General features: G+C 42.0%; 2 protein-coding genes across 2 annotated transcripts; both read left to right on the top strand.

Annotated features, from left to right (window-relative positions):
• The first annotated feature begins 3873 nt into the window (after positions 1–3873).
• Positions 3874–9614, top strand: LOC142204527 (olfactory receptor 5AR1-like). Its single transcript, XM_075275844.1, has 4 exons — positions 3874–4776; positions 6521–6645; positions 7827–7915; positions 9583–9614. Exons 1-4 carry the CDS (start codon positions 3874–3876, stop codon positions 9612–9614), a joined length of 1149 nt encoding a protein of 382 aa, XP_075131945.1.
• Positions 9615–9623: 9 nt separating this feature from the next.
• On the top strand, positions 9624–10574 carry LOC142204526 (olfactory receptor 5F1-like). The gene has a single exon (XM_075275843.1). The coding sequence runs from the start codon at positions 9624–9626 to the stop codon at positions 10572–10574; it is 951 nt and encodes a 316-aa protein (XP_075131944.1).
• Positions 10575–18404: the final 7830 nt, after the last annotated feature.

Raw genomic sequence — 18404 nt, 5'->3', positions numbered from 1 at the left:
TTGTACAGCTGTAATCTTCTTTGAGATTAGGGATTTTATGTATTTTTTGTAATTGTGTTAATTAATAAAATAATTTAGTATTTTTGTACTTCATGGTATGTTGAGTGTTTTTCTTACGTCCTAATTAAATTCTTTTGCCTAGTCATTTTTTGGTAAGATCACGGTTTTAGGAAGGCCTTTGAATGATTTGAGGGATTAATAATCTTTAACCCCTTCCCGACATGCGCCGTAATAGTACGGCGCATGTCGGGTCTGTAACTATGGCGACCGCCCAGGAGCCAGGCGGCCGCCATAGCCGCCGGGTGTCTACTGCTTTAAGCAGTAGACAACCAGCTCTAATTAGCCCCTCCGGCTCCACGGTCAAAGGCGCCGGAGGCGCCATTTTCCCGGCGGCGCATGGGCGCCGCCATTTTGCCCGGGATCGCCGGCTCCTGGAGCATGCTCCAGGGCCGACGTCCCGTTGCCATGACAGCTGGGAGCCTGTACAAGGCTCCCAGGCTTGTCTGCAAATCCTCTTTTGCAGGCTGGTCTATGCAGCCTGCAAAAGAAAGGATGATTTTTTGCAATGCATTGCAATGCATTAGCATTGTAATGCATTGCATTAGTGATCAGAACCCCTGGGGTTCAACACCCCTAGGGGGTCTAATAAATGCAAAGAAAAAAAAAAAAAGTAAAAAAAAATATATATAAAAAGTATTAAAATTTCAAATCACCCCCCTTTCCCTAGAACACATATAAAAGTAGTTAAAAACTGTGAAACATATACATGTTAGGTATCCCCGCGTCCGAAATAGCCCGCTCTACAAATCTATAAAAATATTTTTCCTGTTCGGTAAACGCCGTAGCGGGAAAAATAGTCAAAAGTGCCAAACCACCGTTTTTTTTACTGTTTTGATTCTGATAAAAATTTGAATAAAAAGTGATCAAAGCAATAACATTTCCCGAAAATGGTAGAACTAAAAAGTACACCAGGCCCCGCAAAAAAAGACGTCCTATGCATCCCCATACACGTATAAAAAAGTTACGGCCGTCGGAATATGGCGACTTTTAGAAAAAAAAATTTTTAACACAGTTTTGGTTTTTTTTTAAGGGGTCAAAATGTAAATAAAACCATATAAATTTGGTATCCCTGGAACCGTACCGAAACACAGAATACAGGGGACATGTCATTTTGGCTGCACAGTGAACGCCGTAAAACCAAAGCCCGTAAGAAAGTTGCAGAAATGCATTTTTTCTTCAAATCCGCCCCATTCTGAATTTTTTTCCTGCTTCCCAGTACATTATACAGACTAACTAATGGTGCCATCATGAAGAAAAATTTGTCTCGCAAAAATTAAGACCTCATATGGCTCTGGGAGCGGAGAAATAAAAAAGTTATGGGGTTTAGAAGGAGGGGAGTCAAAAACGAAAATCAAAAAATGCCGTCGGTGGGAAGGGGTTAAGGAGATGTTAGTAGCCTCTTTCCCATCATGTGCTATGTTCTTTCTATTCAGGAATTTATGAAAGTAGTCTCACAGATCTCGGTCAGTCGACTGTCTCAGGAATATTGTTCCACCTAGAATGGTATTCTTAGTCAATAACTTTGCTTTTAAGTTGATAAATGTCCTCTTCTAGTGCTCTTCTAGTGCCATATATGACATTGGTGTGAGATGTATCAAAAACCGCCATCTTGGATTCTATGTGTGAGGTGCACTTACCCAAATCTTTCATATCATGTTTCAACTCAGCAAAAATGGATCCAAAGTCTTCTTGCAGTGATAATTGCAGGGAGTCTAGGATCTTTTGCATTGTTTGTTTTGTGAGAAAACTCCAGAGATATACACTAAAGCACCAGCACTGGAAAAATTTGAGGTTTTGCACCAGAAGAGACCAGTGACAGGGCAGGAAACGTAGATGCAGCATGGCAGAAAGAAGAAGAAGAGGCCTGAGATGGACCACGAGGGAAAAACTTGGTAATTTATCTAGATACCTTTGTTCTTTCAGTCTCCCAATGACAGCAGATACATCTTGGTATAGGAAAGTAGACTCACAGTTTTGAGCCAATTTTGATTAAAGGGGTTGTCCTATCTCAAGGATCCTATCTGTACTGGTAGCTTATGTAAATTGAAGACTTTTCCTAAATGTGTTGCTTTAGAAATTCTACTTTGTTTGCTTGGTATGTAAATTTATTTCCCCCCATTGTTTACACAGCGGTGTTATAACCATGGACCAATAGGACAAGTGATGTCACTTACTTAGTGATCTTTCCAGCAGGACAATCCGTTCAGATAATTGGATTTTGCTTATAACGCCCCGTCTGTTATCTCTCTATGTAAACACACAGATAACACCGAGTCCATTCTGTACGAGCATTTACATATTATCTGATCTTCAGAAGCATTTTGAGACTTCTCCCACCGTTTAGCAGGAGGGAGGGGGAGGGAGGAGAAATACAGGAAGTGAGAAGCAGACACTGCAGGCAGCCTGATGAAAGTTTGAGATGGGAAAACCCCTTTAAGTTCAGGCACAGCGCGCACAGACTATGAGACCAGCGCCATTAGTGAACAAGTCATGCCCTATATAATTCTAATCAATACATAGATTACAGTTAACTTTTTGGACTGGGAAATATTACATATCTACTGATATTCTGAGAAGAATCTACCTCTGTGGTGTCCTAGGAATGATATCAATTGTGCAGACAGGCTGGACTAAGAAAGTGAAATTGTAATGGCAACCTGGAAGATCACAGACTGCAAGGAAAATAAGCTACCTATAATCCAGAACCATTCTGGCTGGTAGAGTCTAAGGCTACTTGTCAGCTTTCTCAATTCAGCTGCTATTCCTTTAACCCCTTCCCAGCATCCGCCCTAAAAGTACGGCGCTGCCTGAAAGGACTTCCCACAAACTGCCATAGTACTACGGCAGCAGCTTGGTGCGTACACAGAAACTGTGTGCGCTCCCTGACTTACGGGTGTCAGCCGTATGTTACAGCTGACACTGTCCTATAACACCCGCGGTCGGAACTGGGTCCAATCGTGGGCGTTAATCCCTGAGATACCGCGGTCAAACATGACCGCGGCATCTCAACATTTTTTTTTTTTATGTTCCAGGGTTCTGATTGACCCCCACAATGTTTTTGGGGCAGCGGTGTTGCTAATGAGAAGCCTGGGGTCTGATCAGTAAACCCGGGTCTCCCCCATCACTTCCCCTACACTACTTGGTTGATCCTGCCAAGCATGGAGGCTGTCACCACAGACGTGAAAGGGACCATTTGTAAATGATATAGGGCACAACCTTCTGATAGTTCCCCACAGCTTCTCAAGTGCAGTACTCTGCACTCACAGTTTACGGTCATGATACAACTCAGAATACCTTGACCCAAAAGAAAGGTTAAAGACTTTAGTTCTGGGTGGGGGGATAACCAGTCTATATTCCCAATGAAGCAACTTCCTTTTGTTGCTCAACATCATAAGATATTTTGTTTGATTCAATGGTCTTTGGAAAATGTTCTGTAGCTTAAATTGCTGTTAAGGGAACAGCAGGTGCAAAGGGAAACATTTACAAATGGTTTTGGGCACATCTCTCTTCCAATTAGTATGTCTGGGCATAGTATCTAAATCATTATGGGACACAGCAATTATTCATTAAATAAATCCTTACAGAATTATCTCTGTGTTTAATGTTTAATCTCAAAGGGCTGAGACTGAATAGCTTTAGAAATAAAAGCTCAGTGATACAGTCATATACTCCATGTGCTATAGAACAAGCATCAGATTGCATTTGCTATGCTGTTTTTTTCTTAAAATTGATGTTGTTTTAAATATTTTTTATGTTTGTGTTGATTCACCAGATAAATATGGTGCAAACTGTAATACAGACTGAGCCACTAAAATGAAGATACAAAATGAAACGCTTGTGACTGAATTTGTCCTCTCTGGTCTCTCTTCTGACCCAAACCTTCGTCTGCCTCTCTTCTTGCTCTGCCTGTTAGTCTATATGGTGACTGTGCTGGGTAATCTCATGATCATTGTCTTGATAAGAATATCTCCAGGCTTGCAAAAACCAATGTACTTCTTCCTTATGAATTTATCCTATGTAGATATCCTTTATTCATCAACTATTACACCCAACATTATGGCCAATATTCTCTCTGAAAATAAGACAATCTCCATCCTTGGATGTGCAATACAAATGTTCCTCTTCATTGATCTAGTAAGTACTGAAGCCATGTTACTTGCTGTGATGGCCTATGATCGATATGCAGCAATATGTAAACCGCTGTATTATACAATCCTTATCAATAAAGTAACATGTATTCGTCTGGTTTGCTCAGTATACATCGCAGGATGTATTAATGCATTAATTCATACATGTGCTGCATTCAGCCTACCGTTCTGTCATTCTAATCAGATCAACCATTTCTATTGTGATATTAATCCCATCTTAAAACTGTCATGTAAAGAAACATATCTTAATGAGATTTTGGCATATGTTGTTGCTGGTTCTATCGAAGTAGGTTCTTTCCTTTGTATATTGATATCATACATGTATATTATCTTTGCCTTGTTTAAGATAGCATCTTCAGGAAGTCGGATCAAGTCACTTTCCACTTGTGTCTCCCACTTTACTTGTGTAGCATTATTTTACTGCCCAGTTTTCTTCATGTACTTACGTCCAAATTCTGCCTATGCGGTGGATCAGGACTGGATGGTGTCAGTGTTCTATACAGTCATAATACCAATGTTGAATCCCATGATCTATAGCTTCAGAAATCAAGATGTAAAACAAGCTATGGTACCATTTCATGTTAACAGTATTCTAAATAAATGTAAGACTCATTGAAGCTGGTCATCTGTATGTTAGATGTCTAGCCAAATGTTATCTCTCCCCTTCCTCCACAAACATGAACACTTGGCTCAGTGGGGAACAAGGAGAGAAGAATAAGCAGAAGACTGAGGTGTATTGTGGGGAAACAAAGAATCAAACATGTTCAAATCTAGCATGTCCTTCCTTTCTTTGTTGTTCTATTATAGCTCTTCATTTTTGCTTGTTGGATATGGATTAATGAACCAGAAAAGAAGAACCAATAGGATGGCACTGCTGGATCTGTAAAATATGATTCCTGGTGGGCTGGAGGTAAATCAAAAGGATATAACCTTGAATGTAGAGAGCCGTGGAGGTGCTACACAACCAGAGACAAGGCAATGTGATAATGTAGAAAAATTGGAAGGGCACTCACCCACATAACGGCTTATCTTCATAAAAAGATTTCTTTATTTAAGTATCACATCTTAAAAACAATTCTTGAAGGGAGGGAGAGACAGCATCAAAATGGCAAAAAGGCAACAGCCGTTTCACGCAACTATATGCGCTTTCTCAAGCCTCAAATGCAATCCATTTGGATTAATGTAGACATCAAAATTCCCTGCATAGACATAGTTAAATGAAAATATCCTGAATACCAAAAACTATAACATTTAATATAGTGACCAGGTTAATGCCCCCTGCAGACGAGATCCATGTGCTACCCATGTTTTTGCAGATAGCCCAATGACCCATTCATTTGTATGGGCACACGCACACGACCATGATTTTCATTGATCAGTGTGTCAGCCGTGATTCTGTACTGCATCAGATAGAACAGGTCCATTCTGTTCAGTTTCTTCAGAATGGACTCTCCCGTAGATACCTATGGGAGACTAAAAACCTAGGACAGCACACTGATATACTCCATGTGTCATCAGTGTGCCGTTCATTTTCACGGAAAAGATATAATTAGATGTCACCTGTGTTTTTTGTGGATCTGCAAACTAGAATCACACATTGATAGCACACTGAAGACATGCTGTACATTTTTACATACTTCATAAATGCTGAAGACACACTGATGACACTCTGTCCGCAAAAACTGAAGACCAATTACTAGTTTGCAGATCGCAAAATACACACGGTCGTCTGCAAATAGCCTTAGGCCCCTTGGGGATGAACATGGTGTGGGTCAGTGTGCTATCCATGTATTTCACGAATAGCACGGAGCCATTCTTTTCTATGGGCCCATACACACGACATGCAGGTCCTATTTCTGTCCTATTCTATGGCTTGTGTTTCCATGAATTAAAAGCATGGACTGCACACAGGGGACACAGGATAATTACAAAAGCATTACAAAAATTTGTGGTTCTCTGTATATTAGGACAGGCCATACAACGGCCACACAAAAAACTGCCACCACTGGGCCTTCTTGCATCAAAAAATCCAGGCTATCTCACCTCGTGGTGACTTCTGACCAGCAAATCCTTCAGGTTTCTGGATCTCCGAGAAACGATACTTGGAGAGGAATAAATGTACTGTGTGAGAATAGGATCTCCCTGTAAAATTGGCCAGAATTTAGATAGGGCTCTAAGCATTTAATTCCATCGTGAATGGAATTGTGTGATATAACGTACTCCAGTTGATTCAGCGTGCGGTCCTATTCCACCTGGTTCCATGAGATATTCTTTACAGTGGGTATGTACGTTCATGTTTGTTTACCCTTTAGCCCATGCCCCATGCTTTGAGTACACCAGTAATTGACTGGACGTTAGTACCTGATGTTTATCATGTTTTTGTGCCCTGCTTGCATCTGTGGCTATATAGCAAGTTAATTATCTTGACTTATGCTGGGTGTGTATTCGTATATGGCAGTGGTAATGATATTCACTCTTATTTTAGGAGTTTTTCCTTATACTTACTTGATACTATACGTATGCCTTTTCCTTTTACTATATACTGTTAGACTACACCTTGGTACTTTACATTATAACTTCATATGCATGGGTATGATTACATATGCTTACCTCTTGGGGGTACATGGTTAGGTCCGCTTCCGGTGTTTTGCTGACACTGGTATTTATTGTACAGCTGTATTCTTCTTTGAGATTATATAAAAAACCCAAAAAAGTAAATTTACTTTGATAAAAGACCCAAGAGGTTCCGAAACGTCAGTAATTTGTCATCATTATGAGTTAGCCATTAAAAAGGTATCAACTACTGAAGACTATCAAGTTTTTTTGTTTTTTTTTATATTTCCAACCCACTGGCTAACACGGTACAAGAACGAACATTTTCCTGATCTTTGAGATTAGGGATTTTATGTATTTTTTGTATTTGTGTTAATTAATAAAATAATTTAGTATTTTTGTACTTCATGGTATGTTGAGTGTTTTTCTTACGTCCTAATTAAATTCTTTTGCCTAGTCATTTTTTGGTAAGAACACGGTTTTAGGAAGGCCTTTGAACAATTTGAGGGATTGATAATCTTTAAGGAGATGTAAGTAGCCTCTTTCCCATCATGTGCTATGTTCTTTTTATTCAGGAATTTATGAAAGTAGTCTCACAGATCTCGGTCAGTGGACTGTCTCAGGAATATTGTTCCACCTAGAATGGTATTCTTAGTCAATAACTTTGCTTTTAAGTCGATAAATGTCCTCTTCTAGTGCTCTTCTAGTGCCATATATGACATTGGTCTGAGATGTATGAAAATCCGCCATCTTGGATTCTATGTGTGAGGTGCACTTACCCAAGTCTTTCATATCATGTTTCAGCTCAGCAAAAATGGATCTAAAGTCTTCTTGTAGTGATAATTGCAGGGAGTCTAGGATCTTTTGCTTTGTTTGTTTTGTGAGAAAACTCCAGAGATATACACAAAAGCACCAGCACTGGAAAAACTTGAGGTTTGGCACCAGAAGAGACCAGTGACAGGGCAGGAAACGTAGATGCAGCATGGCAGAAAGAAGAAGAAGAGGCCTGAGATGGACCACGAGGGAAAAACTTGGTAATTTATCTAGATACCTTTGTTCTTTCAGTTCTTTCAGTCTCCCTCTGATCATAGCAATGACAGCAGGTACATCTTTTCCTAAATGTGTTGCTTTAGAAATTCTACTTTGTTTGCTTGGTATGTAAATTTATTCCCCCCAATGTTTACACAGCGGTGTTATAACCATGGACCAATAGGACAAGTGATGTCACTTAGTGCTCTTGCCAGCAGGACAATCCGTTCAGATAATTGGATTTTGCTTATAAAGCCCCGTCTGTTATCTCTCTATGTAAACACACAGATAACAACGAGTCCATTCTGTACGAGCATTTACATATTATCTGATCTTCAGAAGCATTTTGAGACTTCTCCCACCGTTTAGGGGGAGGGAGGAGAAATACAGGAAGTGAGAAGCAGACACTGCAGGCAGCCTGATGAAAGTTCGAGATGGGAAAACCCCTTTAAGTTCAGGCACAGTGCGTACAGACTATGAGACCAGCGCCATTAGTGAACAAGTTATACCCTATATAATTCTAATCAATACATAGATTGCAATTAACTTTTTGGACTGGGAAATATTACATATCTACTGATATTCTGAGAAGAATCAACCTCTGTGGTGTCCTAGGAATGATATCAATTGTGCAGACAGGCTGGACTAAGAAAGTGAAATTGTAATGGCAAACTGGAAGATCACAGACTGCAAGGAAAATAAGCTACCTATAATCCAGAACCATTCTGACTGGTAGAGTCTAAGGCTACTTGTCAGCTTTCTCAATTCAGCTGCTATTCTTTTAACTCCTTCCCGACATCTGCCCTAAAAGTACGGCGCTGCCTAGAAGGACTTCCCACAAACTGCCTTAGTACTACGGCAGCAGCTTGGTGCGTACACAGAAACTGTGTGGGCTCCCTGACTTACGGGTGTCAGCCGTATCTTACAGCTGACACTGTCCTATAAGACCCGCGGTCGGAACTGGGTCCGATCGTGGGTGTTAATCCCTGAGATACCGCGGTCAAACATGACCGCGGCATCTCAACGTTTTTTTTTTATGTTCCAGGATTCTGATTGACCCCCACAATGTTTTGGGGGCACCAGTGTTGCTAATGGGAAATCTGGGGTCTGATCAGTAACCTCGGGTCTCCCCCATCACTTCCACTACACTACTTGGTTGATCCTGCAAAGCATGGAGGCTGTCACCACAGACGTGAAAGGGACCATTTGTAAATGATATAGGGCACAACCTTCTGATAGTTCCCCACAGCTTCCCAAGTGCAGTACTCTGCACTCACAGTTTACGGTCATGATACAACTCAGAATACCTTGACCCAAAAGAAAGGTTAAAGACTTTAGTTCTGGGTGGGGGGATAACCAGTCTATATTCCCAATGAAGCAACTTCCTTTTGTTGCTTGACATCGCAAGATATTGTCTTTGATTCAATGGTCTTTGGAAAATTTTCTGTAGCTTAAATTGCTGCTAAGGGAACAGCGGGTACAAAGGGGAACATTTACAAATGACTTTGGGCACATCTCTCTTCCAATTAGCTTAGTATGTCTGGGCATAGTATCTAAATCATTATGGGACACAGCAATTATTCATTAAATAAATCCTTACAGAATTATCTCTGTGTTTAATGTTTAATCTCAAAGGGCTGAGACTGAATAGCTTTAGAAATAAAAGCTCAGTGATACAGTCATATACTCCATGTGCTATAGAACAAGCATCAGATTGCATTTGCTGTGCTGTTTTTTCTTCTTAAAATTGATGTTGTTTTAAATATTTTTTATGTTTGTGTTTATTCACCAGATAAATATGGTGCAAACTGTAATACAGACTGAGACACTAAAATGAAGATACAAAATGAAACCCTTGTGACTGAATTTGTCCTCTCTGGTCTCTCTTCTGACCCAAACCTTCGTCTGCCTCTCTTCTTGCTCTGCCTGTTAGTCTATATGGTGACTGTGCTGGGTAATCTCATGATCATTGTCTTGATAAGAATATCTCCAGGCTTGCAAAAACCAATGTACTTCTTCCTTATGAATTTATCCTTTGTAGATATCCTTTATTCATCAACTATTACACCCAACATTATGGCCAATATTCTCTCTGAAAATAAGACAATCTCCATCCTTGGATGTGCAATACAAATGTTCCTCTTCATTGATCTAGCAAGTACTGAAGCCATGTTACTTGCTGTGATGGCCTATGATCGATATGCAGCAATATGTAAACCGCTGTATTATACAATCCTTATCAATAAAGTAACATGTATTCGTCTGATTTGCTCAGTATACATCGCAGGATGTATTAATGCATTAATTCATACATGTGCTGCATTCAGCCTACCGTTCTGTCATTCTAATAAGATCAACCATTTCTATTGTGATATTAATCCCATCTTAAAACTGTCATGTAAAGAAACATATCTTAATGAGATTTTGGCATATGTTGTTGCTGGTTCTATCGAAGTAGGTTCTTTCCTTTGTATATTGATATCATACACGTATATTATCTTTGCCTTGTTTAAGATAGCATCTTCAGGAAGTCGGATCAAGTCACTTTCCACTTGTGTCTCCCACTTTACTAGCGTAGCTTTATTCTACTTCCCAGCTTTCTTCATGTACCTTCGACCGAATTCTGCCTATGCGGTGGATCAGGACTGGATGGTGTCAGTGTTCTATACAGTCATAATACCAATGTTGAATCCCATGATCTATAGCTTCAGAAATCAAGATGTAAAACAAGCTATGGTACCATTTCATGTTAACAGTATTCTAAATAAATGTAAGACTCATTGAAGCTGGTCATCTGTATGTTAGATGTCTAGCCAAATGTTATCTCTCCCCTTCCTCCACAAACATGAACACTTGGCTCAGTGGGGAACAAGGAGAGAAGAATAAGCAGAAGACTGAGGTGTATTGTGGGGAAACAAAGAATCAAACATGTTGAAATCTAGCATGTCCTTCCTTTCTTTGTTGTTATTTTATATCTCTTCGTTTTTGCTTGTTCAATATGGATTAATCTAGAGATCAAAATTCCCTGCATAGAGTTAAATGAAAATATCCTGAATATCTAAAACTATAACATTTCATATAGTGACCTCAGTACTAAGATAAGATGCAGAAAACTGCTAAGCACACTCTAGTGGAACATGCAGACTTTTTTATTTCCATTTATGCGGTCAAATAAACTTATCTTAAATAAATTAGGTGATCATGAGAAAGTTTGTAATATATTTTTTCAAAGACAATGCATGTCTATGGAAGCCTATTAAGAGGAGAGGGGAAAAGACTGAATAGGAGCAGAGAGGCAAACGCAGGTTAAGGCCCCCTGCAGACGACCGTGGGCGAGATCCATATGCTATCCATGTTTTTCACAGATAGCCTAATGTTAGGATTGTGCAGTAACTGCGGCCATGATATGGGCGTCGCTGTCAGTTCTTCTGCACAGTCCAGGGTTGCAAGGGTTAATCTGTCTTGCAGCAGCCGGGTGTGGTCGACTGGGTGATCGACATAGGAGTCGACCAATAGACACTCGGATTGGGCAGCTGGGCTATCTGCTGGTGACCGCCCCTTGCCTATATAAGGGGGCTGGTCTGGACGCCCGGCGCTCTATGATCACATTCTGAAACCTGAATTGATGTATGTATGTATGTATGTATGTATGTATGTATGTATGTATGTATGTATGTATGTATGTATGTGTGCGTGCGTGCAATATTATTAGTTTGCCCTAGCTAGTAAAAGACCCCTGAGCTAGCAATTCCACAGTTAGTCAGGCAGCATGCTGCCTTGTATGTGTGTGGTTAAAGTCAGTAGGGTCAGCTAGCAAAACTTCTCAGACAGGGTGACTGGGAGTGGGCTTGGCAGTAGTTGCCTAGGTGGTTGGGTGGAACTACCACACACAGGGTTTACTTGGTCTCTGGCTAGTCCTGGAGTTCAGGCTAGCCACTTTGTTTATTTGTGTGGCTGCTCTGACTGCACAGGCCTCTGTGAATGTTAACAGAGCGCACCTGGTTCTTTATTTTAGCTGGCAGTGACAGGAACTGTTAGCCTGTGTTCACACCAGGTTGGTTAGTAGTCAGTGGCCCAGAGGGCTCCGTAGGGTTTTCGTTTGTTTTTTTTTTAATAAACCCTGCTGACCATAACAGTATCATAGAGCCAGAGTCCCGCCGCAAAATGGCTTCAAAAACGCATTTAGTGAATCTTGTTGAGAGCCTGAATACACGCCTGGGAGCGGTGGAGCAACACTTGCAGCAATCTCTACCTGCTGCCCCAATTAATTTTTCTGACCTATCTCAAGGGTTAGTTCAGGCTATGGCTCAGTTGGTTGGTAGTCTGCTGACCCCTGCAGCCTTACCATGTCCACTCCTGCCTCCGGAGCGGTATGCTGGTGAGCCGCAGGGATGTCGGGGATTCATACACCAGTGTAAAACATACATTGAAGCTTGTCCCAGTCTCTTCCCAGATGAGAAATCTAAAGTAGCCTTTGTGGTTTCCTTGCTCAATGGGAGAGCATTGGCCTGGGTCACCCCGTTAAAGGAACGGGATGCAGCGGACTTGGCTACACTAGCCGCGCTGTGTGAAGCACTACGCCTGGTGTTTCATGGCCCAATGCCCCAGTCTACCTATTCCTCGCAGCTCTTACGTTTAAAGCAAGGCCAGAGCTCGGTAGCGGACTTTGCTATCGAGTTTCAAACCTTGGCATCCAAGCTGGATTGGCCAGACAAGATACTGGTGGCAATTTTTTGGGAAGGTTTGTCCTCAAATATAAAGGACGAACTAGCAGGCCAAAAGCCTTCTACCTCCCTCTCTGCCCTAATAAATTCAGCTACTTGTGTGGATACACAGTTGTCTGATAGAGTGGAGCGGGGGCTCGAGCATAACCTCCTGTCTCTGAGGGGGGTCATAAAATCTACCACTGCTACGCCCGTAGTGGAGTCCACTGAACCTATGGACACCTCCTGTGCTTTCACTCCTGGTGGCAGCAGGAGTAGGAAAATTAAGGGGGTAATTTGTTACCGTTGCAACAGGCCAGGGCATATTGCTCCTCAATGCTCAACCCCACTGGAAAAGAAGGCTAGCCAAGTGTCCATCGGGGGTGGGTTACTTGGTACACAAAAGTCCCATAATCGTGTCCATTTCCCAGTAGCCCTTAAGCTGGATAATGGTTGGGTAAACACTAGAGCAATGATAGACTCTGGGGCCATGGGGAATTTCATGTCAGCCAAATTCGCCCAGCAAAATGGTATTCCCATGAGAGCTCTTAAGACCCCCATTAACGTTACGGTGGTAGATGGGTCTCAAATTCGGCCGCAGATCCGATTTGAGACGCCACCGTTGCTTCTGCAGAGTGGAACACTGCATACAGAGGAGCTCTCTTTCCAAATTTTGGAGGGCTTATCTGATGCAGTAATTCTAGGTCTCCCTTGGTTACGTCGGCACTCACCAGTCATAGACTGGAGGCAAGGGGAGATTAATAAGTGGAGTCCTGAGTGCAAGGGAAGGTGTATGGAGGCTATACCATCAGCCGTCCCTCCAGTGAGGCCTTCAAAGCAGGAGGTCTTACCCCCTCAACCTGCAGAGGTCTTTACTGTAAAAACAACTGGGTCTCTGCTAAAACACAGGCCTGGGAATTACTCCACTGACCGGTTGCCAAGGGCAACGCTGCCTCAAGGCAGAAGCAGGAGGCATGAATCTGCAATTAAGTCTCACTATCCCCTGCCATCAGGTGCCAGCCAGGGTTTGCGGCCGCAAGAATTAAGTGGGAAAAAACCCAAACTTTAAACTGAGAGTCGGCACAGTATGTGGGCAGGATATTAGGACTGGACTTTCTTACTCCCCTGACTTGCCAAGTCCTGTACCAAATGGCAAAGTTCCACAGCCTGTTTATTTTGCCATGAGTCAGGCCAAGGCCAGGAGCAGAGCAACAGCTGACATCAGACATAGGTCAGGGACGGAGTTGTCCCCAAGGGATCGTGTCTGGCTCACTCCTCCCGGAGACGCATGGCGTCGTTGCGCCGTGGAGGGGGGGTAGTGTTAGGATTGTGCAGTAACTGCGGCCATGATATGGGCGTCGCTGTCAGTTCCTCTGCACAGTCCAGGGTTGCAAGGGTTAATCTGCCTTGCAGCATCTGGGCGTGGTCGACTGGGTGATCGACATAGGAGTCGACCAATAGACGCTCGGATTGGGCAGCTGGGCTATCTTCTGGTGACTGCCCCTTGCCTATATAAGGGGGCTGGTCTGGACGCCCGGCGCTCTATGATCACATTCTGAAACCTGAATTGATGTGTGTGCGCGCTTGGGTTCCTGCCTGAAATATTATTAGTTTGCCCTAGCTAGTAAATGACCCCTGAGCTAGCAATTCCACAGTCAGTCAGGCAGCATGCTGCCTTGTATGTGTGTGGTTAAAGTCAGTAGGGCCAGGTAGCAAAACTTCTCAGACAGGGTGACTGGGAGTGGGCTTGGCAGTAGTTGCCTGGGTGGTTGGGTGGAACTACCACACACAGGGTTTACTTGGTCTCTGGCTAGTCCTGGAGTTCAGGCTAGCCAGTTTGTTTATTTGTGCGGCTGCTCTGACTGCATGCCTCTGTGAATGTTAACAGAGCGCACCTGGTTCTTTATTTTAGCTGGCAGTGACAGGAACTGTTAGCCTGTGTTCACACCAGGTTGGTTAGTAGTCAGTGGCCCAGAGGGCTCCGTAGGGTTTTCATTTGTTTTTGTTTTTTTAATAAATCCTGCTGACCATAACACCCAATGACCCATTCATTTGTATGGGCACACGCACACGACCATGGTTTTCATTGATCAGTGTGTCAGCCGTGATTCTGTACTGCATCAGATAGAACAGGTCCATTCTGTTCAGTTTTTTCAGAACGGACTCGCCCGTAGATACCTATGAGAGACTAAAAACCTAGGACAGCACACTGATATACTCCATGTGTCATCAGTGTGCCGTTCATTTTCACGGACAAGATATAATTAGATGTCACCTGTGTTTTTTATGGTGGATCTGCAAACTAGAATCACACATTGATAGCATACTGAAGACACGCTGTACGTTTTTACATACTTCACAAATGCTGAAGACACACTGATGACACTCTGTCCGCAAAAACTGAAGACCAATTACTAGTTTGTAGATCGCAAAATACACACGGTCGTCTGCAAATAGCCTTAGGCCCCTTGGAGATTAACATGGTGTGGGTCAGTGTACTATCCATGTATTTCACGAATAGCACACTGAGCCATTCTTTTCTATTGGCCCATACACACGACTTGCAGGTCCTATTTCTGTCCTATTTTGTGGCTTGTGTTTCCATGAATTAAAAGCATGGACTGCACACAGGGGACACAGGACAATTACAAAAGCATTACAAAAATTTGTGGTTCTCTGGATATTAGGACAGGCCATACAACAGCCACACAAGAAACTGCCATCACTGGGCCTTCTTGCATCAAAAAATCCAGGCTATCTCACCTCATGGTGACTTCTGACCAGCAAATCCTTCAGGTTTCTGGATCTCCGAGGAACGATACTTGGAGAGGAATAAATGTTCTGTGTGAGAATAGGATCTCCCTGTAAAATTGGCCAGAATTTAGATAGGGCTCTAAGCATTTAATCCCATCGTGAATGGAATTGTGTGATATAACGTACTCCAGTTGATTCAGCGTGCGGTCCTATTCCACCTGGTTCCATGAGATATTCTTTACAGTGGGTATGTACGTTCATGTTTGTTTACCCTTTAGCCCATGCCCCATGCTTTGAGTACACCAGTCATTGACTGGACGTTAGTACCTGATGTTTATCATGTTTTTGTGCCCTGCTTGCATCTGTGGCTATATAGCAAGTTAATTATGTTGACTTATGCTGGGTGTGTATTCGTATATGGCAGTGGTAATGATATTCACTCTTATTTTAGGAGTTTTTCCTTATACTTACTTGATACTATACATATGCCTTTTCCATTTGCTATATACTGTTACACTATACCTTGGTACTTTACATTATAACTTCATATGCATGGGTATGATTACATATGCTTACCTCTTGGGGGTACATGGTTAGGTCCGCTTCCGGTGTTTTGCTGACACTAGTATTTATTTTACAGCTGTATTCTTCTTTGAGATTATATAAAAAAAAACACAAAAAAGTAAATTTACTTTGATAAAGGACCCAAGAGGTTCCGAAACGTCAGTAATTTGTCATTATGAGTTAGCCATTAAAAAGGTATCAACTACTGAAGACTATCAAGTTTTTTTGTTTTTTTTTATATTTCCAACCCACTTGCTAACACGGTACAAGAACGAACATTTTCCTTATCTTTGAGATTAGGGATTTTATGTATTTTTTTGTATTTGTGTTAATAAAATTTAGTATTTTTGTACTTCATGGTATGTTGAGTGTTTTTCTTACGTCCTAATTAAATTCTTTTGCCTAGTCATTTTTTGGTAAGAACACGGTTTTAGGAAGGCCTTTGAACAATTTGAGGGATTAATAATCTTTAAGGAGATGTAAGTAGCCTCTTTCCCATCATGTGCTATGTTCTTTTTATTCAGGAATTTATGAAAGTAGTCTCACAGATCTCGGTCAGTGGACTGTCTCAGGAATATTGTTCAACCTAGAATGGTATTCTTAGTCAATAAATTTGCTTTTAAGTTGATAAATGTCCTCTTTTAGTGCTCTTCTAGTGCCATATATGACATTGGTCTGAGATGTATTAAAAACCGCCATCTTGGATTCTATGTGTGAGGTGCACTTACCCAAATCTTTCATATCATGTTTCAGCTCAGCAAAATGGATCTAAAGTCTTCTTGCAGTGATAATTGCAGGGAGTCTATGATCTTTTGCATTGTTTGTTTTGTGAGAAAACTCCAGAGATATACACAAAAGCACCAGCACTGGAAAAACTTGAGGTTTTGCACCAGAAGAGACCAGTGACAGGGCAGGAAACGTAGTTGCAGCATGGCAGAAAGAAGAGCAAGAGGCCTGAGATGGACCACGAGGGAAAAACTTGGTAATTTATCTAGATACCTTTGTTCTTTCAGTCTCCCTCTGATCATAGCAATGACAGCAGGTACATCTTGGTATAGGAAAGTAGACTCACAGTTTTGAGCCAATTTTGATTAAAGGGGTTGTCCTATCTCAAGGATCCTATCTGTACTGGTAGCTTATGTAAATTGAAGACTTTTCCTAAATGTGTTGCTTTAGAAATTCTACTTTGTTTGCTTGATATGTAAATTTATTCCCCCTAATGTTTACACAGCGATGTTATAACCATGGACCAATAGAACAAGTGATGTCACTTACTTAGTGCTCTTGCCAGCAGGACAATCCGTTCAGATAATTGGATTTTGCTTATAAAGCCCCGTCTGTTATCTCTCTATGTAAACACACAGATAACACTGAGTCCATTCTGTACGAGCATTTACATATTATCTGATCTTCAGAAGCATTTTGAGACTTCTCCCACCGTTTAGCAGGAGGGAGGGGGAGGGAGGAGAAATACAGGAAGTGAGAAGCAGACACTGCAGGCAGCCTGATGAAAGTTCGAGATGGGAAAACCCCTTTAAGTTCAGGCACAGTGCGTACAGACTATGAGACCAGCGCCATTAGTGAACAAGTTATACCCTATATAATTCTAATCAATACATAGATTGCAATTAATCTTTGGACTGGGAAATATTACATATCTACTGATATTCTGAGAAGAATCTACCTCTGTGGTGTCCTAGGAATGATATCAATTGTGCAGACAGGCTGGACTAAGAAAGTGAAATTGTAATGGCAAGCTGGAAGATCACAGACTGCAAGGAAAATAAGCTACCTATAATCCAGAACCATTCTGGCTGGTAGAGTCTAAGGCTACTTGTCAGCTTTCTCAATTCAGCTGCTATTCCTTTAACCCCTTCCCAGCATCCGCCCTAAAAGTACGGCGCTGCCTGAAAGGACTTCCCACAAACTGCCATAGTACTACGGCAGCAGCTTGGTGCGTACACAGAAACTGTGTGGGCTCCCTGACTTACGGGTGTCAGCCGTATGTTACAGCTGACACTGTCCTATAAGACCCGCGGTCGGAACTGGGTCCGATCGTGGGTGTTAATCCCTGAGATACCGCGGTCAAACATGACCGCGGCATCTCAACGTTTTTTTTTTATGTTCCAGGGTTCTGATTGACCCCCACAATGTTTTGGGGGCACCAGTGTTGCTAATGGGAAGTCTGGGGTCTGATCAGTAACCTCGGGTCTCCCCCATTACTTCCCCTACACTACTTGGTTGATCCTGCCAAGCATGGAGGCTGTCACCACAGACGTGAAAGGGACCATTTGTAAATGATATAGGGCACAACCTTCTGATAGTTCCCCACAGCTTCCCAAGTGCAGTACTCTGCACTCACAGTTTACGGTCATGATACAACTCAGAATACCTTGACCCAAAAGAAAGGTTAAAGACTTTAGTTCTGGGTGGGGGGATAACCAGTCTATATTCCCAATGAAGCAACTTCCTTTTGTTGCTCAACATCACAAGATATTTTCTTTGATTCAATGGGCTTTGGAAAATTTTCTGTAGCTTAAATTGCTGCTAAGGGAACAGCGGGTGCAAAGGGGAACATTTACAAATTATTTTG

The sequence above is a fragment of the Leptodactylus fuscus genome, chromosome 5 (genome assembly GCF_031893055.1).
Source record: "Leptodactylus fuscus isolate aLepFus1 chromosome 5, aLepFus1.hap2, whole genome shotgun sequence".
In the NCBI taxonomy this organism is placed as follows: Eukaryota; Metazoa; Chordata; class Amphibia; order Anura; family Leptodactylidae; genus Leptodactylus; species Leptodactylus fuscus.
Note: the sequence above shows the minus strand (reverse complement) of the source record. Positions and strands in the feature narration are given on the sequence as shown.

Bases quoted from the DNA above. Each gene is read 5' to 3' on its own strand.
- LOC142204527 (XM_075275844.1), top strand. From the start codon at position 3,874: ATGAAGATACAAAATGAAACGCTTGTGACTGAATTTGTCCTCTCTGGT. The intron at 4,777-6,520 runs GTACCATTTCAT...TTTACCCTTTAG, and splicing joins AAGATGTAAAACAAGCTATG to CCCATGCCCCATGCTTTGAG. The intron at 7,916-9,582 runs GTATGTAAATTT...TTTATTCACCAG, and splicing joins AATTCTACTTTGTTTGCTTG to ATAAATATGGTGCAAACTGT.
- LOC142204526 (XM_075275843.1), top strand. From the start codon at position 9,624: ATGAAGATACAAAATGAAACCCTTGTGACTGAATTTGTCCTCTCTGGT.